This window comes from Papilio machaon, chromosome 2 (assembly GCF_912999745.1).
Source record: "Papilio machaon chromosome 2, ilPapMach1.1, whole genome shotgun sequence".
Classification (NCBI taxonomy): domain Eukaryota; kingdom Metazoa; phylum Arthropoda; class Insecta; order Lepidoptera; family Papilionidae; genus Papilio; species Papilio machaon.
The window spans coordinates 5,722,359-5,747,734 of NC_059987.1; the positions used below are offsets into that span (position 1 = coordinate 5,722,359).

The following is a 25,376-nucleotide window of genomic DNA, read 5'->3' on the forward strand; positions in this document are numbered from 1 at the left end:
TTTTACGGCTGTACACCCAGTCGACAACCCTACTTGGAGATAATTAAATTAATTAATTTTAAAATAAATTAAAAAATAGATATGTAATCATAAACTGAACAATTTTAGCTAAATACTTTTTTTATATTAAGAGGTGGCAAACAATTAAACGATCACCTGAATTCGCCGAAATAGCGAAGTGACCGCTGTCAACACGGCCCATTTGTGTACCCAACAAATATTGTTGCAGAATCTACTGCTGTTAAAATATATTAAATAAACATACTTCTAAAACTACATTAACAATAAATAAAAATTAACATGAGTAATAAAACATAATCAGTACAAAAACACTTCAAGCTCTTTTCACTTGGTAGTGATAATTTTATACACTCAATTCAGTAACATTGTTACTCTTTTCAACTCTACATTCTTCACTTAGTCTTTCAGGATTTTTTTCTCTAAAATAGTTGAGGTCGATCTTGTCTTTTGAAGCAGATATGGCACAGTACATACATTAATCTATCTTATAAGCCTATCAGTAAACCTATAGCTATATATCAATCATCATCATCATCAGCTCACTATACATTCCCACTGAGGGGCTCGGGACTATCCTAAGTTAGGGGTGACGCGGTCAGTGGGGCGTCGCGGTGGCAAGCTCACGCGATCCCGTGGCGCCCCACATTATGGCCATGAGGGAACAAGGAGGTTTAGTGGGTATGCTCCCATTCGGGGAGAGAATCTCACATCTCGCGTGTCTTCCCCGAGGCACGGAGTATGCATTAAGCATTCCTCCTTGGAAAAAAAAAAAAAAAAGGGGTGACTAGGTCATAATTAACTATTAAATACATCCACCTTAATCTTAGTGAACTAATTATCTTTTTCAAGAGCCCAAAACCTTTATAGGTGATTTTAAACAGAGATAGAATAAATTCATTTAATCTTTTTCAATAATTCTGTAGCTTCCTTATTAGCTTGATGATCTTCATTTGATTTAGCAGGATAAATGGCCGCCAGTTGTAAATAGTATTTAGCCTGGTCCGGTCTGTTCAGTTTTAAATAACAAATACCGATCCTTAATAAATTCATACTGTAAAATCTAGGTTGTACTGTCTCTGCTTTCAAAAAATATTCAAGAGCGTCTTCATAATTTGATGTAGGAAGAGAGGCAAAAAGAACTTCAGCTGTTCTTCTATGATGCCAAGGCATTTCAGTAATTTGAAAACACCATTCCCCAAGCATATGAAAAGTTGTAGCATCATTTGGATTTAATATAACTGCTAGCTGAAACAGTACAAAAGAGTATATAAATTTATACTATGTGAATTATTAAAAAAAATATTGAAATACCTTTAGAGATAATACATGCACTATTTTACTCAATTTAACTTACATCCATATGTTGTTTTATGTTTTCAAGGTTTTTAATTCTCTCTTTATACCCTTCATAACTAGTTTTGGCTTCTAAAATGAGAGCAAACCATTTGTGGACAGCGTAATGGTTTGGAGATATAGTGACTTCCTTCTCTATTATTTCATATGCTTGTTTAATAAGACCTTTTCTATAATTTTCGTCAAATTTTAAATCTCTTGACAAATTGTAAAGTGCTCGACAAATACGCCACCTAACTTCAACATTATCATGAAACTGTAAATTAAAATATAAATGTTATTCATAAATGTTAATAATGTTAACATAATAATATTATTTTACATTGCATTATGATACATACAATCACTAGAAAGAATATGATACCTATTTATATGTTCATTCAGGATATTGACTCACCTTACTTAACATTAAAGTTTGGTAACAATCTTCATAACGACCATTCTCAAACTCCTCATCAGATTTTTCTAAGACTGTATTAACATTTTCTTTTTTTTCAGTTTTCTCTTCAGATCTTGACCACAAGAAACCTAAGGCCGCTATCCCTATAAGAGGGAATTGATTTTTCTTACTGTTATCCTAAAAAAACAATTAGTCAATGATTTTGTTCAAAATTACCTAAGTATCTAGTAATTAAATATAAAAGAAGATTTGACCACACCACCTATATAATCAGATTACTCAGGTCTTAAAATAATATTATCAACGTAAAGAAACAGTATGAGTGAATAATACGAATGTATGATATGATACTTACTCTACATACAATTAACTTTTTACGATATGTCTGTGTCAAAACTAGCCTCATCAAGACTGAACGTACTAAAAAAATCCTGGTACTTTGCATTCTAATTATGAATAAAAATGGTAAGGAAGTTTAAGAAGGCTTCATTATAATTTCAGATTTCAATTTAAATGTAATCGTTTGCATTGTATACAAAACATTCAAAGAATCACACACTTTGACAGTACAAGTCAAATTTGACATATTTATTTTTTAAATCATAGATAAAAAAAATGACGGTTACTACGATCCCGAAATATCAGGAGCTAAAACAGCTAGTGGTAAGAATCCCGTTTCTTACAACTGTAACAACAATGTATTAAAACTGTGCAAAAGGTTCAAAATATTAAAAAAAACTCTTAAATCTTTGTTTACGATTAAAATTTTGAAAACGGTTGATTGATCGAAGAGAAAAAAAAAGAATTTCTTTAAAGTTTATGAATTAAGAACTGGTTGGATACAACCAAGATATATTCGACTATTCTAACTTTAATCAAAACTTTAACGGACTACGAATTTATACCAGAGTTTATAAGTTGGGTTACATTTTGACTTAATTTTAACATTGGCAAGGATTTTCAAAAATCAATTTCTTCCCGTCGCAAGGGCGGGTGTAACTGTTGACAGTTCGGTTAAGTGTTGTGTTCTAAGCTAGTGAATTCGATATGTTTTCGCTGTGAATTATTGTTTTATAGTATTATCATAATGCAGAGATCAGGTAATATTCGATATTATCCTTCCGCTTATGTAACAGTCCTATACATTTACTTACAACTTCGCGCCAACTAAATTTTGCGCATAGTAGTTCAAATAATTCGATGCATGTTTTTACTTTTTAAATTGTTTTTTATGTAACGGATGCTTCGGTTATGCTTTCCTTAGGCATTTGACATAATTTACCTTAAAATCCACTATATTATCATATTTAGGTCTATATTTTACATAAAAATCTTACTAATATTATAAATGAGAATGTGATATGATGGATGGATGTTTGTTAGAAGGTATCCAGAACAGCTCTAGGGATCTTGACGAAATTTGGCACAGATGTAGAACATTGTTACTACTTATTAAGTTTATTTTTGTAATTTCACGCCGACGGAGTCGTGTGATAGCTAGTGTTACATAAATTAAAGGATAAAATGTAATTACTTTATTTAGAATGAAGAAAACGTTTAGTGTTTTAACGAATATCTAAGGTAACTGTTAGTATAGATGTTAAATTCACATACAAATGCTAAAATTTAAGCCTATTGTTCTGTTCAATGTTAAATGCAGGAAAAGACAATGTATAGATATTGGTAATTAAATCAATTTTTCTAATTCTGTTACTTTAACGAATGCAACATAGAACCTTGTTTTTGATATTGCATTCAAAAACTAAGTCACATGTTTTTTTGCGTTTTTGTTTAACATTATCTACTTCACCACTACAATTCCAACCAGAATGAAAGAATGGCTTTATTTGGAATTGATATATTTATGTTTGTTCCAATACTATTTCTAATTTATGGTGGTATTCAGATTTCAATGTCATTTGCTAATAAATTGGAAGATATTTTTTCAGCCAATCAGAAACAAATGATGACAAAAAATGTGAATACACCATGTTGAAGTCTAGTGAGAAAAAGCACTTTTTAAATTTGAACTCAATCCATGATTTGTAGTTTAAAGCTGTCCATTACATATCCATAACCAGTGATTAACAGTTTATTTGATCTCTCGTATTAAAATGTGATGATGTTCTTACAATTTAAAACCAAATGCAAACAACTATATAAAGCATATTTAGAAGAAGTAAGAATTATGGAGTTAAAGTTACAAAAAGTCTTGTTGATATAAAACCAAATCCAGTTACCATTACATTGATGATTGGCAAGAAATTAAGCTCATTGTTGAGAAGCAGTGGCTTGTTCCTTTTTGATATATTAGATATATTATATGTAAGTTTACAAATATCATATGTTTGAAATTTTGTTACTTCCATCTGAATAACATAATATCCATTATTACTTAAAATCAGATGATGTTCACCATCTTGAAGAACATGAGGATATTCAAACTTTGAACAAGAATATTTTCCAAAGATCAAATGTAGCTACATTTTGAATTATTCAATATGACTAAGATAAATTTTTTTTTAACAATTTACAACATTTTCGAAATTCTGTAACAATAAAAGTTTATCAAGTAAAAATATAGATCGAGGCCAAACCCAATGGCGGCTTCCTGACGGACGTCGTACTATACCGATTGTAAATTTCCTGCCGACGCGCGAAATCCTGGCTCCGCGTCAGCCCGTCCTGCCGCAATTACCTGACGACTTTATTAAGGAGGCAACAAATAAATTAGAATGTTATGTTCATAGATTTATTGAAATATCACGCGGCGATAGTGACATCATATATTTACTAATACTCTCATCGTTTTTGATATATACCTCATTGTCTATGCAAAGGACGTAATTATAATTATTCTATTCTTCGAAGCACACTTAACTGTATTTTAAAACTTTTCGTGATGAACGGTGAACGCGTTTTTCGTTAAAATATTGTTAAATTTTTCTATTTAAAACATGTATTGAGTAATAGCTTTCTAATTCAACTGTTAATGTGTCCATTCATCAAGACGACGGTGGTGAATATTTTTTTGAAGTCATTTGTGTACCCTTGCAATTAAGTGAAAAATATTTCTTGTGCTACAGTTATGATTAGAATTGTCTCGTTACAAAATGGGGAATGGAAACGTAATTATCATTTTTATACTTTCTTTCTTTACTTTGCAACACGTTGCTTAGGTGGTAGCACAGTAACAACAGTACACCCATCTATAACCAGCATAAACTCTAATAATAATCATATTTTATGTCTCAACAGCTAATCTCCTTCCAGGCATCCATCCTATTTTTTAAGACGTTCCTTCCTGACAAGTGGCAAAGCATCTGTTGTGTGTATAGGCAGCATCTTAAGATTAACTTAAAGTCGAAGAACCGGTTATTCGTGTGTCATCTTCTATCCTAAAATAGATCTTCCTGGTATCACCACTTTACCTTAAAAGAGCCCTATTCTGAACTTTTGCAAGTCCGATGATATATTTCCGAGGAGTTTTACGATTTTCATGAATACCGATGTAATTTTAGTCTAGCTTACTTGCCTTACTGTAGCTCTGTAGAGATCGTAAAATGAGACCAACGTAAATAAGAAGCGCAGTGACCTGGGAATTTTTTTCGCTATACCAGAGCATGGATTACGTAATTTTTTTTATCAAATCTTAAATTAAAATCACTGACGATAGTACTTAATATCAATAAGCATTTAGATTTAACATATAAGTAAGATAGCAACTTTTTAATGTTCCGAAGCAGGTGATAAAATATTCGTTCAAAATTGGTGAGTAATGTTTAGAAAACGAGCTAAAAACAATAAGCTATTTTTTGATTGGGGTTTAAGATTAACCTATATATGAACACTTAAAATTTTCAAATTTTCTCTAGCGTGTCAGCATTATTTTCAAAGCGGCACTTCACTATGAAAGCCAATGTGACCTATATAATACAAAACTTTCATGCTTTTTTTAATTCTTGGGAACTAGAGACGAAACTTTGTGTCCTAGATTTATTCCTTTTTATGCTTTATAGAAGTAAAGAAAATCTTGAATGTTTATGTTAATTTAAGTTTAGTAATTACTTAATTTATGTTGCGTAAAAGTTAAAGTTTTAATCTATGTTTGCATTGAGAAGGGCCACATTGTCCTGTGTGCACGGACCGTGTAACTCGGTAGAAGCCAGGCCCTCGAGCGGAACCTGACGGCTGTGACGTCATAATATCGTCCTACCGCTGAAATCCACACCGTTCATACAACAGCATCTCTTAGCTGTAAAGCTGAGTTTACATTAGAATAAATTTTCCATCTTATTTTTCTTGCATTTAGAATAGTTTGGGAAATCTAGCTTATTACTATAGTCAAATACAAATATTAATAGCAAAGATGTTCTGTTTACTTTTAAAATCTAGGTATTACATCGTAACACTCACTTATCTTGACCGTTAAGTTTATAGGCTGATTAAACACATGAGTACCTATACTTAGAAAATATTTATTTTATTCCACGTTCGACAACCGCTTTAAAGTAACATAACTGCGATAATGCATAAAAATGCACCAGTAATTAAATACCACACAGCAGAACAATAATCTTTTGCAAGCGTTCTGAGAACACCATTGGTCCGATTGTCAATTTAAATCAATTCATCATTTAAAACATTGTGCGCATATCATGTTGTACTTATTTTATTTAAAAGTAATTATGGAAATGTGTGATACTAGAATCGTATTATTTTCGCATCTTAATGTTATCGTGCATACTACTCTATTCTACAATATTTTGTTACGCTACTTAAATAATGTACTTCATATTAAGACTAATTTAAAAGTGAATGATGCATTAAGCTAGGCAGTTATTATTCGGTTGTTCTAACAAAACAGATTACTTCTTTATCTAGGTTATACAAGCAAAGCGATGTTGTTCCTTCTGGTTCGAGTTACATAGTTTCAGGAACGGCCACCCTTGACGCGTAGGTATTTGCCAAGTTGCGAATTCCCTGCGCGAATTGAAATAGCATAATACCGCAGCGCGAACTGTGCAGCGCTCAGTTGCCGTGGACAGTGGCATACCGCGCGCTCTCCGTCGCCGCTAAACACACGTTTATCTTGCACATTAACATATTTTTATACGTCCGTCCGTTCGACAACACTAGTGGCGTACTGCTGGGTACCGCTATTTGTCATCGCGTAAATATTTGTGGTAGATTACCGTTCTCGTTTGTAACATGATTAAAGCCAAACAAGGATTAAAGATTTAAGTGATGTTTGTCGTAGTGCTGTGATGCCATTTGTAATTAGTTACGAGTCGTTAATTTTAACGCCATATTTGTCACGAAGTTGCCGAGAGACTTTCAACAATAATGGACTCACATTCATCACGTAAGAAAGATGTTTATTAAAGTCTCTATCTGGTGTTGTTATAATATTGTTTATGTTTAATACGTATTAATAGTGGTTTGAGTGAAATCGCTTTCATGAATGTGTGCATTCTTGTCAGTAACAATTATTTCTTCGACAATTGTTTGATTTGTTATAACATAGCGCACACCGCATCCAAAACAATATAGATTTAAAAACAATAGCATTCAAGTGTATTGATTCATGGAACCGTGTGTAGATTTTTTATCACAATGTGCCGCTTATGCCTCATAGCCGCGGACTTTTGCTAGTTTAGTGCCGCTTCACTTTATATGTGGATGCGGACAGAAAACATTGTTCATGGATGTCGCCCACTTGGATAGTGCGGATAGTCTGGAAGACGTAGGTACATGTTGTCTTCCTTGTTTAGGTGTGTATTTATAAGCTGGTGAAACATTCAATTTTGGTTTAAAGTAAAAACAGGTGTTATCAAAATATCAAAGTGCTAATAATCATTTATTTTTGTTCCATGTGCTGATTTCCCGGTGGTCGCGTAGCGGTAAGTACGAGAAACCTTTTTATCGAGTGCGATAGAAATTACTGGGTCAATTGTAATATAAAAATAGTGACAGTTTATTGTTGTATTTATTATAACAAAATAGGAGTTATTAGGTCGATAGTACAGTTGGTTCGGTAGCTCACGTACGAACACAATGCGTGCGTCGCGTCGTTTTCATTACGAGCAGGAATTCGCGCCCGCTATTCGGCCCTCGCCGCGGCGGCGCATCGCCCGGCCCGGTCCGGAGTCACCGTGACACCGATATCGCTCCCATAAGGGCGTTCATCCTCCGTATGTGCATGTTTTTAAGCGACACTTACACATCGGCCGGCGCTCGTAGTGACGAACCATGTCTACTATCCACGACGCGCCCTTGCCATTGTTCCATTCCAGTGAGCGAAAACGTAATCGCGGAGTGGTCGTTTTCATTGTTGAGCGAGCCGCTTAGAACAAAAAATACTTGTGACCAAAAAAAGTCAACCGTTTCTCTAGTAGTTTCGGTATTATTATTGTGAAGTATACCGGCAACCCTAATGAACTGTATCCCTATAATCGGAATCTTGTAATTTTTATAAAGGGGTGCAATCTTAAGAACGCAAAAAACAATATCAGTTTTCTACGCGATTAAACTAAGCGCGACAATAATTTCAAAGGTGTGTTTTATTTCCTATGAATCACTTTAAGTATGCGTTACCAGTGTTAATTTGTTATCAGTTAGTTTTAAGCGAAGTGTTGGCGTAATCGGTTGATTCAGCCGTGCGCCCAGTACTACACTCCACTACAGCACACCCGTCCGGATGTGATTTGTCGACGGAAAATGTTGTATCTCGTCAGTGCGTCGCTCTAAATGTTGCAGTATGTTTCCATCTTGTTTAGTTAACGGGTGACCGAGTTCAGTACTGTGCGTAATTCTGTAACAATAATAACAATAGTGTTAGTGACTATCGTTACCCAAGGATGGCTTCGGTAACCGATTCGCCGGTGTTGCGACAGCGCGCCAGGCCTGTCTTGGCCCGGTACAAGCCAATGGGCAATAACGACCAGGTGAGCATCATTCTCTAAATACATAAATCGTCTATCCGAAGTCTTACAAGTACAATTCGATTTGTACTAAGTAGGCATCTGTAATCTTATCGTAGCGCCAACAAATGGGCTCGTTAGTGTTTATTTTAGTTATCCATTGTTTTAGTCATTTCGATACCGCATATGGAATTTATTTACAGTACAAATATTTGTGGTAAGTCGCTGTTGACAAATAATGACTAATTTTACTTTAATTATTGACTATAGATTAGAAGTTCCGTCCAATGACTATTCGATATAGTTCGTGATATAAATGTTAACCACTCGAGGTTATTGTATTATGTTTAAAGTCCTGGTTCAAAACAGGAAAAGTATACAATGTATTGATCAACTAATTTCCTATTAATTTACTTACATATAATTTCGTATTTTCCGTAATAAAAACCGATATTAATGGATCCGATTTACTTATTTAAAATGTTAATTTTAGCTATAATTTTATCCATCAATTTTATCCATTATAGTCTTAAGACAACCATAATAAACCAGGAAAAAACGTTAATACTCTATTTTATGTTCGCAATAGTGTTTAGATAAAGCGCATTGTCTTTCCTATGACTACCTCAACAGAGCGATCATAACCCCTAAACTAACCTAACCCTTTTGCATTTGACAAGACCCGTAAAAACATAATATTGTTATTTGAGTTTTTTCAAGATGAATGAGAGAAACGAATATATTTATGTACGAGGGTTTGGCAGGGTAAATTTGCAGCGTTGGTCCTAAACATCAATCAAGACATTATTTTTATCCGGGGCAATGAATTAAATAAAGCACAATCTCGCTCGGGCGGATTCTCTTGGAGCTTCTATGGCGATTTACCGAAGATTTCTATGACCAAAATCTCTGTATCGTCATCCCTGTCATTATCTTGAACAAAAAGGAGATAACCATATGTTTTTAACGGACCCACTACTCTACAATAGAGCGATAGATCATCTCGCTCTATCATAGAGCAGTCTCTGTTAATATGTCCTTTTAAAGACTTTATACGATTATGTTATGAAGATATCATATAACAATATCTCACTTTTTGAATGTCATCCCCCTCCTGTTTTTTCAACCTTCCTTTTTGAGATACTAATAAGACGGGACTATAATAAGGATTTTTGTCCCGTTGATGCCACCCAAATTACTCGCTAGCATTTGGCGGTAGGTAATTAAATGGAACTAGCTTATTCCTGTACTAGTACATACAGCTAATTTGATAACACACAAATATGTTTGTGTGTTCAATGACCGGCCCAGTTTATAAACGGAAGTTGTAGCGTGTTTTGTGAATTGTTTTAGAAACACGGCTTGTTGCCGCTGGGCGCGTGCTTCTTCGCCTAAACACCGAGTTTAACTCCAACCGTGTACCAATATTGGCGTTGTGTTAAATCATGCATTTAGTGCCTTACTCATATTAATACATGTTCGACACCTGTGTGTAATATGCATGAACAAGAAATATGCTGTAATAAAAAAAATTAAAAACTTTAGTCAACTTGGCAGTCATATATTTGATGGTAGATCGAGTTCGCGTCACGAAATAGTAACAGTTCTTTTGATATTAAATGTAGAGACAAGTTAAATCGAAATAGTATAATAGTTACTGCTCAAAATTAGAATGAATTAGAGTTGGATCATACTAAAGGCCACACAATTGCAAAAGTTTTCAACGGTTTACATGCAATATTTCCTCATAGTCCTCGTGTGTATTGACGTAAGTTTTAAGACCGCCGTTAGTAATTATGGGGAAGCACATTTGTTAGTTAATTATCCGACTAAAATAGATTTATCTGTATGTTAAGTACTTTTGTTATTATTTGCCTTATCTATTGGAATACTCTAAGCAACTTATATAATGTTCCACTGGATGTCAATATTATCTAGGCATTTAACTGCAAAAATTTTCTTTGCTTAAATAAGTGCAGTTTAACACGCTTACAGAATATGCCACTAGTGTGGCATAGTAGGCACATTGTGTGTAAGAAATCCTTGTCTCCGATGTATTGAGACCGTAATTTACTTGATGAGGCGTGCCGACTGAGCTGACTGCGTGCCGATTGTCATTTGTTACGTTAACTAGTAAACATGGCGCGTGATACATGGCTTCGCACGTGGCCCCTTCAAAAGCTTTTTAACTTTTTAAACATAAGTATACCTATAAGAATAATTTAAGTTTCATGTTGAAGTAAACAAGAGATATAAATAACTACGTGTTTGATTACAGTATAGGATTAGTTGCGAGGTTCAGTTATGTAGGCATGAGCAGGTCCACATCTTTTTTGTATCTTTCAGCATGTGTAAGTTCAACAAACTTATATAGCGACCATTCATTACACGTGGCTCGTAGGGAACAGATATTTTTTTTATCCATTTCCCGTAGTGACGTCAGTCTTAGTTCACAGAACTACTTATATTCTTATTACACTAATCGTAGTACAATACAATTATGAGTTATGCAATCATGCGGAAGAAAAATGAGATAATTATTGTAAATACGACCTGCTTATCAAAAACAAATGTTCATTACTTTTAAACGTATAATATTTCTTTGTCTAAATTTATTACGTGTACATGTTTTTTACGTAACTTACCGTCTGGTCTGTATTCATTTTTAAGGAATAAAATCGATATGTATAGAGATAAAGCATGTCCCAACTTAACGTTTAAAAAGTTGCAAAGTATTCTGTATTTCTCGAGTCTTTGTTGTCTAGAACTTCTTTGCTTATTTTTTATTCTGAGCACTCGTCTCATATTGCGAAACGATGTTTCGTGTCAAGGTCTTAACAGTTTGCTGGAGCAATTTCGTTTAATATTTTTTGAATTTTTGATGTGGCGGTACGAAATAAAGTGTAACATTTTATTGTTCACCCAAGTGTAAGTTGAGTTGAAAGCGGAGAACAAATCTAAAAAAATCTTTAACGAGTAACTAAAATTGAGCAATAAATGTTATTAAAACTCATCAATGTATAACATTTTTGAAAGATTCTAACTTGGTATTTACCGTGAATGTCGAGAGGAAAAAAAACGTTTAATACGAGTTAACAAAAAAAACTGCATATTACAAGCAACGGAATTTTAGACTAAGACGTTATGAATGAATCTCCACTATCACTAGTACTAAACATACTAGTACAAAAACATATAGTTATCTCTGTTTTTTTTAACTAGAATGAGAGGGATGATAAGCACCAGATCAGTAAAGTAAGTAAATCCACAGTAAAGCTTACTATGTGTTGTAATGTTAACTAACATAAGTAATAGTAAATGTTATATTTTTCTTTCACACGTTAAATGTTTGAAACCGTGTTTATAAAAGTAGTTCACTTTTAAACACATACTGGCTGGTATATGAAGTGGGATTGAGGTGGCTTGACCTCGCCAAGACTCTTCAATTTGCACGTGCACCAGATAGTGTTGACCTCAGTGGGGAGCAGGTCGAATGCTCGATTATCATTTTATTACTACTGTTGGTATACGCCTATTTTACGACTGTAGAATTAAGTTGTAATTAATAAAAAAAACACTGGCTTTAAGTGTTTCGATCGAATGTAACTTCACATTTCAAAATCATGCTGTTATTGTATAGGCGGTTACAGAGGAACGTATACATGAATGCCTTGAAAAAACAAACTTCCCTAACAGTCAGGAAAAAGCTCTCTTCAGCTACTTATAGTTAGTTACGGATTAGTAGCTAAAGCATCTAAAAATTAGGACGTTGTATTAAAAAAAGCTTTAGTATTTGTTTATGCTTTACTTTGCATATTTATACCTCTCTTTCTTTAACTACTGCAACTTATCAATAAAGATATTTTTTTTAATTTTTAGCAAGCCTTTTTCTGTTTCTAGCGATAAAACACAGTCAACGCCATCTAACGACAAATAATGACATTACGTGTTTTGTAGAAGCACATGAATGTAGTCAGCAGTGTTAAATATTTTCGTGTATTAAGGTTGGCAGTAGATGGCGCTACACGTATAATATATTCATGCTGGTCGTGTCTTTTCTTTTTTTTGCGGTCGATACCAGCTAGCTGCCTCTTGACTATTTAAATTTGGTTGTATTATTAGTTGCTTTTATTAAATCATTTCCTAAAGAGACTTAATCTTAGACTTAACTCACTGGAAGATGAGTTCAGATTTTATACCCATAGCTTGAAATTGATACAGATTTTTTATTTTTTTCTCTTTATCAATTATTATAACACTTTAACATAACTTGTATTGTTGGAAAGTTCGCTGTAATGGTTAAAATGATGTTCAACACATGTATTAAATTTCTTAATATTGTTTCAACAGAACAATGATCTTTTTCCTCCATATTTCGTATCTTAGTTTTATGTCTAACAATAAAATAAATCCTGCTATATACGTATAGTTATTATTTTGTATAGCAAAAGTGTCGTATAATTCCTTGAATGAGTTAATATCCTGTATATCTCTTGGTTCAGGTTCAACAGGTTCCGTTCGTTTAATTTGATTTCGTTCTACTCATTAATAGAATTAATTTTTATTTGTATTATTTTTGTACACAATAACAGTTGAAATAATTATTTATTAAAAGGTAAAATATCAACTTTTTTTTATATTCATCCCTGATATATATTTACATAATAAAACTATATTTTGGTATTGGCAGTGTTTCTGAGTAATGTCAATATACATCGAAAGTGAATGTTTTTATTTTCATACCGTTTTGCATCACGTCACATATCATCACATGATGTTAAAACATTTTTAATAATGATGTTGTCACAGTACAGTTGATTTAACACTCTCGTTCAAAATCGCATGTATGAATATAAGTCATTCAAAGACATCCTATAATAAAGCAACATTATAACACGTATTTTGTATACAATGTTTTATGCGAGAAAGTTTAGCGGTACACTAATTAATGTGTTGACACATACGTGTTAACAAAATTAAATCGCCTTTTTGATTACCGTTGTATTTGTACCGGGGTTAATTAAGCTTATAAACTAGTGCCTGGTACCAATTCACCGTCAAATTCTGAAAGAGTGGTTTCTCATACTTTCGTCTTTAGTTTTACACTTACACCTATTTTTAAAAGATTTTTTCGTGATTACGAACGAAAATCCTGGTTACTCCAAAATTGGCGTCATCGAAATGTTTATATACGATATTTCGTGTTGGATTCCTAATTACTCAAAAGAAATATACTTCCGTACTTACATTTTTACATTAATAGGAAATCTAGTGCCCTCTTTTAACAAAAAAAATGGTAAATTGCGGTGTTGTGCATACGTAGTAAAGTTGTGAAGATGGGCATTTGCGTCGGTTGCAGTTCATTATACTTCCCAATTACCATTGATGCCGTGGGGCGGCGATGCACCGAAGGGTTGTGTCGGGGGTATGGGGCAGCGCCACGCATGCGCCGTGCTTCGGTCGATCACGGCCACCCATGCGACCGCCACGTGCTCTGCCTTTCTTCTATACGACAGTTTTTTTTTGTTAACATCCGAACTATATAGATACTTGTACACTGCCACTCCCTTTTTGATCTATTTGAAGATTTTATGCGAAATCATTTTTTTTAAATGTAACAGGAAAAGAATTATATTGTTTTGTAAATGAAGGAGAGAATAAAAAGATTCATTATTAAAAATATTAATATGCATTTCTTATAAGAATATTTTTCTGTGACTGATAAAGGCATTTTGTTCGATTTAAGCCTATTTAGATATGTGAAATAAACTGTTTTTGATTTTTGCCTCGTTACATATTGGATATAATGATAGATTGAACTGTATAATTTTGTGCATGCGTGATTGCGGATGTCTATTCTCTACGACTTGAGTACTTCCGCTAATGACCCGCACCGAGGTTTACTTCGCGTCTTGGCTGACGCGGGCCAATGAACCAAAAACGTCATTTCCTTCTATGTTCATATGTAATGTTTTGACCAACTGAAATTATTAATTATTTGTATTTTGAATTAATTAATACCGACAGTAATACCGATAGTATTACTATCGGTATTACTGTATAAAGTGAGGCTTTAATAGTTAAAATTGACTTTTTATTCTAAGAGGTGTTTATTAATGCGTTTGATGACGCTTCAGGGTTAAAGTACTCTTCAAACGACTGCAATTAGACCGGCGTTGCTTAGGGCTGCTTTGATTTAAATATCCTTTAATGAACACACAAGGGTGAAATCTGTTTTTGAAGTAAATTTCTTGTTTATATTCGACTCGAATTTTGCTAGTTATTAAACGATCTATATATTGACATTTAAAATTTTTACTAAACTTTAGTGAGTTTTTTATGCACATATCGCATACAAAATTTCTCTTTGCCTAAAATTAAATAATAAAATTGACTTTAAATTGAATACTTTGGTTTGACTTATTACTATGCTATTCTGATTTTCTGAGTATCAATAATTTTTATGAACATAAATTACTTCATTTATAAAGTATTTTGTTGAGCAAAGATGAAAATGATAGAATTAAATTTTCGTGTTGACCTTGACTGAGAATAAGGAACAATGCATTTTCAACCCTCCAGTCGGGTGAGGTAGCTGTGCCCTCTGGTAATAGTCCTGACTGAGACACTGCGGGCGGAGCGCGCGGGGTATCATACCTCCCCCGCGCGCCGCCCGGCCCCGTCCCGCCGCGCCGACCTGTCAAACCGAGTCCGAACGGCGGTCGGCGCGTACGTATCTCGACGAACTTACAAGTCTCGTCGTTCGCGGTGACAGTGTGTGCTCGCGCTATACGACTCGCATGACGGTAAACATTGGAGAGAGATGAACGGCACCACGACGACGGTGAACGGCGGCGCCGTCAATGGTACCGCCGGTGCTCTCAACGGGCTCGCAGCGGCGCCGCGCACTGCCACACTTGGCACTCCTGGCGGATACGCGTACACGTCCAGCGGGTCACTGCTGGGGCGCGGAGGCTCGGCGCGCCCGGTGCCTCCGCCTACGTTGCCGAAATACAGCGGCTCCTTCAGCGCCGGCAGCACACTTAGCGCCACAGGGCTACGCGAGCGCGACCGGGAGGGTGCCGGCGGTTCGCACCGCCTTGCCAGCCTCGAGCGACTCGCCCTGCGGCAGCGCATCATCGAGCAGAGCGCCAACAATCAGGTGGCGAGCGCGACCTCCCTCAATACGACTGCGACGACGAGCAATGGACCTACCGCGGCCACCGCCACCCTCACTGACACGGCCACGGTGAGTCCCGCACCCCTCTCGATGGTCCCCCAATCGCTCCGTTAACGCACGCACCCCAAAGGGAAGTTTTGTTATTTTAGTGCAACCCTCTTGTACTAACGATTGGATTCGAGTTTGGAACACTTGTGTTCGTTTTATTTTACGTATGCATTGTATATGAAAGTGTAGAGCGCATAAATCTTAAGAAGAATCATAGGTATTAATAATGCACTTCTGAATAAATGAAATTCACATTCTATTCTAAGTATGTAACTTAAACTTTAACCGATCGATTCTTTTGATTTTGTTTAGAATGTTGTAGGCGAAGTTGTACCTTTTGACTTCTAACATATCATGGACTTAACTTAATCTCTACCTGTATTCTTTCCTGTATTTGGCTGGCTAAAGAGGAAAGAAAAAGCCAGCTTAAAACGAATCACAGTTCTGTCCGTCTCTCAAGACCATACAGTAAAAACATTTCATGTACATGTTAAAAGTTAAATTTTTTAAAGTGTTTACGTTCGTAACGGGACCCTCGCTACATTTCGACTCGTGACGTATAAAAAAGGACCAGTCGACAGTTATACGGCCTAATTACTGTACCTCATATTGGTAAAGATTACATTGTTCACGATAAAAATTATTCATAATTGTTGCAATATGGAGTTAAATACTTATGAGACTTCAATTTTCACTCTGTTACAATTGCACGTACACTACGCATTTTTGTTTAGTGCAGAAATAATAGAGAGCAGAACTAATAACATATTATTAGTTCTGCTCTCTATATATATATTATAGAGTTGTAACTTTTTTATAATTTGCTCTCTGTTCGTTTTAGTTAAAAAAAACTTAGAAATTGAAAAAGTAGTAGACAGGGTTCGATATCTATGCCAAATTTCAGTGAGAAGCGTTTAGTGGTTCGGGAGATATCTTCTAATAAACAGTTATCCATCTATCCCATCATCGAAACATTCGCATTAGTAAAATTATGATATATCCATTCTGTGAAATGAGTTCATAAATTTTTGGGGCCTGTACTAGGTTTTATGCCTGTTTGTTATTTAAGTTTGTAAAGAAAAACTCTAATGACTGTTTAGATTTTTCGAAAAATTTCTGTTAATAAAACAACCACAACTTATTATATTTAAGATTTTTTTAAACACGATTATGAGTCATTAGTCGTGAGTAATCTCTAGGTTTTGTTTTTGCTCTGTTTCTTATTTCCCTTCGTAAGGACTTGGCTGGTGCATTCCCACGCGAGTTCCTCCTGTGATAGGACTGGTCCTCGCAGGGAGGACTGCGGGTGACTGACCCCAAGTCACACAGGGTTAAAAATAACCCGTGCAGCGGCGGCCATTCTGCTCGCATGTGTCGAATTCACTAAACAGACATTAACTGTTTCACGGTCGCGCCCTGACCTGAAATTTCTCAGAACGCTAATAAAAGGCAGCAAAAAAGTACGTTAATTTTCTTTGATTTCATCCTTTTTTATTGTGAATTGTCCAATGTAGGCATTTATAACTTATGTGAAAGCATATGTTTGCATGCATACGTGTTCGTGTAATTGTATACTTTTAAGCCTTCTTTGTTTGAAAGAAAATTAAAGCTTTTACTGTGTATAACGAACAAAAGAGTCACAATAATCCGTCGATTATTTACAAGAGAGGCTCTTTATTATTCTGTTTACTGAATTCTAGGAATTTCTGTTATCAGTAAGACGTTATCGCGGTGGATGCGTTGAGAAAGCTGGCCAGATAACGCAGGAAACAGACTTTGTATTTATTTGTGTAATACATTTCAACTCCTTCCAAAGTTATACGTACAGTGGAGTTACACAGTACTGATTTTTTAGTTTATACGAACCAGCAAAAGCGGTTAGGGCACGTTCTCCTCTTGCATTATTTAACTTAAGACATAACGATGTAAACACACACCGCTAATAAATTATTTTCGTCTTTCTTTCGAGTGGATTAAGGTTTATTTTGCTTTCTATTAATCGACTACTTATTTTATTTTCAACAATGAAACCCCGCTTTTGTGCGTCTGGTGGGCATAAGTGTGACGGCCCGGGATCCTTTTGCGTCTATACGAAGTTATAGACATAATTAACTTATACCTGAGTTAACGTGGACGCGTTCTGAAACTGGGGCTTTTAGTTTCAAACTAAATACGTTAAATTTATTTTTGAAAATAATCTGCTTGTGATGGTGGCTTTTATAATATTTAGTAGCACGTTCATTTTTTTTTTCAAGAAAAGATAGTGTCTTTTATATTTGATAAGTTTCATATTTTTTTTTGCTTTCTAAAGATAAGTCAGTGCAGGTGTTGTAGAGTTGTTTTATAATATGGCGATGTGTTTCCGGGCCGTGCGGTTGGCGGCAGCCGCGTCGCCGGGGCGCTCGTGAGCAAGCCGGCAGCCGGCCCCGAGTCACCGGTAACTTAACCTCAAACCGATACAGACGCGAGTGTGCTTCATATTAAAGCGGCTGTCCGGTTTCTATCCATCTGAACTTTAGTGTATCATCGTATATATGCAATTTTATTGTGTCGTGAATTTATGTTACGCAAGATTTATGATTCAATATAACGAGTCAGCGTAACGGTGAAAAATAAAAGACAAGGCAGACAACAAATTCAAGAGGCGGTTACAAAAAATTTTGTAACGACCGTGCGTACACGTAAGACGAACGAGACTCGCTAAGTGAATTGCGAGTGATTGTATTCGCGAATTTGTTACTTGTGCCTGTGTTTGTGTGCGAATGACTTTATCCGAACGTGTGTGATCTGGAGCCGAACTTGTTTTTGTTTATTCGCCGTATTCGGATGGGCGCAGAATGGAAAGCAGGCCTTTAAGCAACGGTGCTGGGAATACGAAGCTGACTCGATGCGCCAGTAGCGTCGGCGATAGTGCCTCGGACAAAACAAAGGCAGGCTGGTCGAGCCCGCGCGACATATGGAGGAATCTGTCCTTGAGAAGAAAGGCTGAGGTGAATATTTAGTTTGGTATCGATTAGCGGCGAGTAGTAAATTGAACATTGTTTAGACGTTCTAAATTATGGTAGAGTTGTATTGATTTATAGCCACTGCTATCGGGCGCGGCGACACTACGATACGTTAGAATGCACGTCAAGACTGTATTGACGCTTGCAGATAAATAACAGATAATAAATTTCTATATTTGTTCTAAAACGGATGCTGTAATTTCAAGCGCCAGATTAGAAAGAAAAAAAATTATTTAATCAAACAGTTTACGTGGAAGGTAAATAAACATCGTCCGGGAATTGAAGTAGATTTTTATTCTGATATGGAGTTAAGTCCAAAACTGAGGTCTCATATTAAGGAACGGCTATTTATTAGGGAAGACTCATGCATAAAGCACATAGCCGGATTAATGTGGAGGGATCTATTAAATACGAGTCCAGGTTGTGCTCCCACTTAGGGTGAAATGCGTGACTATTTATGCATTTAACTATATATCCGGTCGTATTTCTGTCTAGTGCGAAAGTACAATAGGCGTAGTTAAACATGTCTATGTTAATTTGCATTCAATGTAGCATTGATGTGTTCGATCGGTTTCCTGATAAATCTCGCTTGCATATTCTACGTATATCCATTTCGATATCCTTGGTGTTGGGTCGTTGACTCGATCTATATAACGACAAGTCGCGACTGCATTTGGCGCCTCAGCCTGTTGCACATTATCTGTAAATGGCGAATGTGTCTACGTCTCGCCCACAAACTCTTCGACTATAAATAATTTAACAGTACGGACGTGTATGTGCCACTTCTGATATGCACTTCATCTTGTGTGGCGTATAATAAATATAAAGGAGCGAAATATTAAAATTACTAGCTAAATCTAAGGGGTTAATGAAAGTAGGTTTTGTATATTTACTTGTGCAGCTCGGTATTTCGTTTATTTTATTCTCCGATTTAACTATGCTTTTTAGAGATAAAGTGATCGTGGTTCCAAATGCGGTTTATTTATAGCTATCATACAAACTCTAAATTTCTTTTGGTTTCAAGTTTTAACATATTCTTGTTTATAGACAATCTTATAGTAATACTGTGATTTAACTGAATATGTATTTTTATACTTTACTGAACAGACAGTTTTATGAATAGTTGATGTAAATAATACAGTTAATCATTACTATCAATTGAATATACAGTTACTTTAAGTACAAAGCGACACTTTAATAGCGCTATTTTCAATATTACTATAATCTCCATAGCTAAAATTATCTCTTCAGATAAACCGTTGTATTTTATTCATCCTTCTTGGCTTTTGTCTGTCGGACAACTTCATCTGTCATGTCTTGACAGCGTTTTTTTTATAGAGCCTGAGATCTTACAAATATAAGTGCGAATGTTTAGATGGATGGATGTCTGTTTGAAGGTATCTCCGAAACGACACAACGGATCTCGATGAAATTTGGCTTAGATGTTGAACATAGTCTAGAAGGACACATATGCTACTTTTCACGCTTTTTTTATTCCGTGCGGACGGAATCGCGGGCCACAGCTAGTATTCTGTAAAACTATAACGTTAAAGTAAGCCTCCTTTTGTTTGTAATGTTAGGTAAAGTATTTTTTTTTGTCAATGATGATAAGAATTGTAAAATAGTTAGAAACGTTTTGAGACACGTGTCTGTCAACAAGAAATTTTGTTTCGTTGACGTTCCCTAACTGTTGGACATTTCCAAATGTTGCGGAGGCGATGCGCTACAGCTTGTCACATAATTAGCGTTTCTTTCACTCTATTTATAACGTGGTTTTAAAGGTTTTTATTTTAGGAAACACCACAAATTGTTACGCAAGCGAGCTTATTTAGAGATACGTTAAACACGCTAAGTCAAACTTATTACAAATAGAAATTCGCTTACACCCCTTATTAACCTGTTTTAAACTTCATTCAATTTTTAATGGTGACAATTTGAAACAATAGCAAATTTAATGTTGTTAGCAAATTAAAATTATGAGATGAGATAAAAATCTGAAGCAATTTTTCAAATTTTATTTTCTTTTCTGATTTTGCAATGTTGAGAAACATCGCCAAGATTTTGCGAATGGATCTCACGCAAAATAGGAAGTACTATCTGTAACCGCTAGACAAGGCTTACATTATAATGATTTACTACGCGTTATGTTTCCCTGTCTAATATATGTAGGTGCTGCTAATGTGGGGATCGCGTATACAAAACGAGCGACAATTAGTTTAACCTCAATTTAAAAAAGGTTCACGGGTGACGTTATATGTAATTAGTCGTTAATTTTATTATGTGTGTTTGTGATAACTGATACGGAACGAGACAAAGAATGTTTGCACAAGTTAAACAATTATATTTGTGTTATTCGCTTACACGTCTTAAGTTAATGTTCAACTTCCTTATGAAGTATTGGGGCCGCTAAAGAAAATAAAAATGATTTGTTTGTTGTAATTTTAACGGTTTTGTTCTTATGTAACATAATTTTTTTACTAAATTAAGATACAAACCCGTATTTTAGGTACTATGAATGTACTTACAAATTATAAGAAAACTGGACTGTAATAATGAAGTTATGACGAGTTATGAATAAAACGAAATATAAATATATAGCTTTATTGGTTCCGATAGAATCTATAATAGTCGATTATAGTCGATTAAATTGTCGATTTATCGGTCGAACGATTACTTAACATTGTCCATACAAAATGTTACGTTAGCCGATTAGCTCACAACAGAGACCTAAATTATTTATTGTCTGGCTACTCCATAAGGACGCAGCAGACTTATTTATGGTTTAAAAGAAGAATTGCTAGTTTAATTTTAATTCCATAGGCGAGGGTACTTCATTACTCAAAGTAGGAAAATAGCAAAGTGATGTAGTACATATAAAAACGCACACGGCCTGCCTTCGCACCACACTACATGAATAATGTAACGCCGTCCTCTTGTGCATTGTGGTGCATTCGAGATTAACCAGCTAACAGCTTAGGTTTTTAATAAATCTAGACCGTACGTGTTGCGTTCAGAAGGAAAATTAAAAGTAAGATTTATAGCAGTTTCTAATTTACTACATTTCAAAAAGATATACAAGTAAAAATATCACTCTTCAACATGTCTGTAAGATATGTTTGTCACATAGAACAATTCACGTAATATGTTCTCATACCGTTGATGTCATTTTCGCCTTTTACACATTGCTTTCCTCATAAAATGTAAAGAAGAAGTAAGGAAGTGTAAAGATAACTTATTATGTATTTAATAATTGTAACAACTTATTACCAAAATAAGTTGGATACAGCAAAAAGTGGTTAAAAAAGTAGAGCTGCGAGAACTTGTTTTATTTTATTTGTATCATTAAATTACATAATTAATTAATGCCGGCAATAAGTCTGGTTTTCATTACTATGCATCATCTCCAGAGACGTATCTGAATAAACTCGTTCCATTAGCATCAGATCCGGTTTTGCCTACGCGAGGATCAAACGCCCACAGCTCTTGTACTCAAATGGGATAAATACGTGTCGAAAGAGGAACTCTCAATTCCGTATACAGTCATTTAAAAACAAATTCTTCAAAAAAAATTATCTCTTAATCAAGCAGCTATTTAAAGTCCGAGCTCTAATGAATAATTTTATAGCTTTTATAACCAAGTGAGTAAATAAATGTAATTTTATAAGTCTTTAGTATGTTGTATTAGATAGAGTTATTCAATCGAGAATTAAAAGAAAAGACATTTGCAGAATTAAATTAACCAATGTAACTCAAAAGATAAAATGGGTTAAATGGCATGGGACCGGTTAGGTAGTTCGCGGAATCGATGACGGATAGAAAGAGGTATTTACCCATACTATAAGGATAGAATTGTCGGTCTGTATGGTCTTTAATCTGTTCTGGTTTATACAAGGTCTATTTTTAAATCTCACGATAAAGATTCATTTACTATCACAAGCAGTCTGTTACAAAACCAGGCGAGCCACTGCTCGTAGTCGCAATTGAAAAATATTGCAAATTTATTTAAAAATTCAAAACTAGCAAGTGTAATGATGACAGTACCTCTACAGCTATAATAAATGCAAGTTTATGGGAATTGAATGTTTAATAAAGATTAGAAAATACTAAGTTTACATGTAGAAACGTATTTGTAAAGTAAACGTCACATAAAACAATGAGTTGTGTAAGAAAAATACAGTGTGTGAATAAGCATGTGTATGTAGAAAGTTAAATGAACCGTCGACCTGGATTGAGATTCATTATCTTTGGATATCGAGTGAAATCAAGACATCGATAATGTGGTACCTACTGTTTATAGCATATTATCAGTTCGTATTACTTTTTTATATTTAGAAGCGTATTAGGTACTGGTTAAGCTATTAATTATTTTGGACAATCAGTACAGTGAGCTATATAAATATGCATTTACAAAGCTTCAGAAATTCGGATTTATCAAGGGTTTCAAAAACATGAATGTACTTATCCGTCTGTGTAATTCCGACTATGAAAATATGTCGTTGACGAATACATGCAAATGTATTTTTGAAACCGAATGTAGTCATGCAGATTGTACAGTTAGGCAGTAGTACTTGTATAAAATATTTAACGATTAAATGTTATTTGTGGTGACAAAATAATTTTATCTTTGAATATTTATAATATGTAGCTCAATTATATTTAGACAGTTGAGTGCACTATGATAACCATTCGTATAACTCACAAAATAGTGTTTATGTATTAATGCTACGTATATTTCAATATACACATCATCATCATTAGATATTAATTCTTTTCCTACAGTTATATTTTGCTCGGTATATTTATAAAGTTACAGAGTAGTCCTTTTTTAAACATGTCCGTCGTCATTAAAACAATGTGTGTTTAACGAACACAACGAGCTTGCTTTCATCATTGATCAAGCCGGCGAAGATACGGCAATAAACGTGTGTCATTCGCTTCAGTCCGAGTCCCCTTGCCGTGTAAGGTTAAAAATATCCCACATCGAGGCGTTGAAACGCGTAGTATACACTATGGTTAATAACTTTCAAAGTAAATTGATCGAGCGCAACCTAGCACAGCATAACATACCTACCTACCTCTATGATAACGCTTCGCCACCAGTAGGGGTATATTATGACCCGTAATCATCGTATTTCATCTTAAAGGAGGGGGATAGTAGGCAAATACGGAGATTGACTTAAACATAGTAGTAGTAGTAGAAAAGTATTCGCATATAAGCTTTTACATTCAAATTCCTCCGCATCTTATCCAATAGAAACCAATGGACTTATGGACTGGAAAACAATTTTTTCAAGAAACTTGTACTTGTACTGAATGCTATTTATTATGTCTACTTAAAACATTCCAAGTTCTAGAAATGTTCGGTTCACTTGAGGAGTGCACGTGCAGTGTTGCCCGTTAATGTTTACTTCCCGTAGAAACGTTTGTTTAGTTAGGAAACTCAGCTATTAGGTTGCCGAGTAACGGATACTTTCATGAATGTGCTAATGCATTGGCGTTGTTAAAGTTGAAGTACCAACGCTTTCGATTCCTTCGCTAGCGATGTATGCAAAATACGTTATGCCACAATTACGTGTAGTGTTTTAGCGTCGAGAAATAATGTATTTAAAAACATTGTGGTTACACGCTTGTCTCCGTGTCCTCGTAATGGTAATCGTGTCCGACTGAAAGGTGTAATTGACACATAGACAGAGATCTTTGAAATACCTCTATGTACTTTGATATTAAATAATAAATAAAATGTACTTTATTTTACAAAAAAAATATTTGTTGATTTATGACATCCCCTTTAAATTTTTCGTTTTTGACTGATGCATGGTTTTGTGATGAGTCATAATTCGTAGCACGTTGGCATTTTTTCGGTTTTAGTAGTCACCTGCTGTTCACAATTTTTCGGTTTTGAACTAATTTTTGTCTTTTAAAGTAATCTAAACCAAGCGTATTTCTTGATTAAATGCATCGCTCGTAACAGAAACATAAAAATTGATAAAACGATATTAAAATATGATAATTAAAGATAAGATTAAAATTCAGAAGACCACTACCCAGACGCAAGCTTTACCTGCATCTCATTTTCAAGTGACACCTCCATCTTGTTTACATGCTGTGACCGCTGCTATAAACGCCCTTGCACTGACATTACTCACATATTCTTTATGAATTTCAATCACACGACTGCAAAACAACAGCAGTCTCAACGTCATTTAGCATCCTGTAGCTATTGTAATTCCATTATTGAGTTAAGCGAAAACACGTGTTTTATATAACGAGTAATTGAATTAGGAAGAATAAAAGTAATTTTATCATCCGCGTCTTGCTGTGACAAAATGTATTAAATACTTTTTTCTTTTACGTGATTATTTGCAACATGATTTTGAGCTTCATGCCTGAACGGATATTACAATTTATTGAAGAATATTTTTATTTGTTTACTTAAAACATTTTCT

At 34.8% G+C, this 25,376-nt stretch overlaps 2 protein-coding genes across 7 annotated transcripts in view; one reads left to right on the forward strand and one right to left on the reverse strand.

Annotated features, from left to right (window-relative positions):
• Positions 1–803: 803 nt before the first annotated feature.
• Positions 804–2,320, reverse strand: LOC106709033 (regulator of microtubule dynamics protein 1). The gene is made up of 4 exons (XM_014500678.2): positions 2,130–2,320; positions 1,772–1,951; positions 1,376–1,630; positions 804–1,266 (listed from the first exon to the last, which is right to left on the reverse strand). Exons 1-4 carry the CDS (start codon positions 2,217–2,219, stop codon positions 916–918), a joined length of 876 nt encoding a protein of 291 aa, XP_014356164.2. The 5' UTR covers positions 2,220–2,320; the 3' UTR covers positions 804–915.
• Positions 2,321–2,754: 434 nt separating this feature from the next.
• LOC106709054 (septin-7) overlaps positions 2,755–25,376 on the forward strand; it is a 38,246-nt gene continuing 15,624 nt past the window's right edge. For 2 of the 6 annotated variants that reach the window (XM_014500714.2, XM_014500715.2), the window contains exon 1: positions 15,378–15,946. In XM_014500714.2, the coding sequence (XP_014356200.2) occupies positions 15,521–15,946 (426 nt within the window). In that variant the 5' untranslated portion in view covers positions 15,378–15,520. Of the gene's footprint in view, positions 2,875–6,809; positions 7,140–7,675; positions 7,678–8,018; positions 8,722–15,377; positions 15,947–18,353; positions 18,916–25,376 lie in introns of those variants that run through there. The other 4 variants (XM_014500722.2, XM_014500719.2, XM_014500720.2 and 1 more) reach the window with 4 other exon arrangements.

Bases quoted from the DNA above. Each gene is read 5' to 3' on its own strand.
- LOC106709033 (XM_014500678.2), bottom strand. From the start codon at position 2,219: ATGCAAAGTACCAGGATTTTTTTAGTACGTTCAGTCTTGATGAGGCTA. The intron at 1,631-1,771 runs GTGAGTCAATAT...TTTAATTTACAG, and splicing joins AAACTTTAATGTTAAGTAAG to TTTCATGATAATGTTGAAGT. The intron at 1,267-1,375 runs GTAAGTTAAATT...GTACTGTTTCAG, and splicing joins ACATAAAACAACATATGGAT to CTAGCAGTTATATTAAATCC.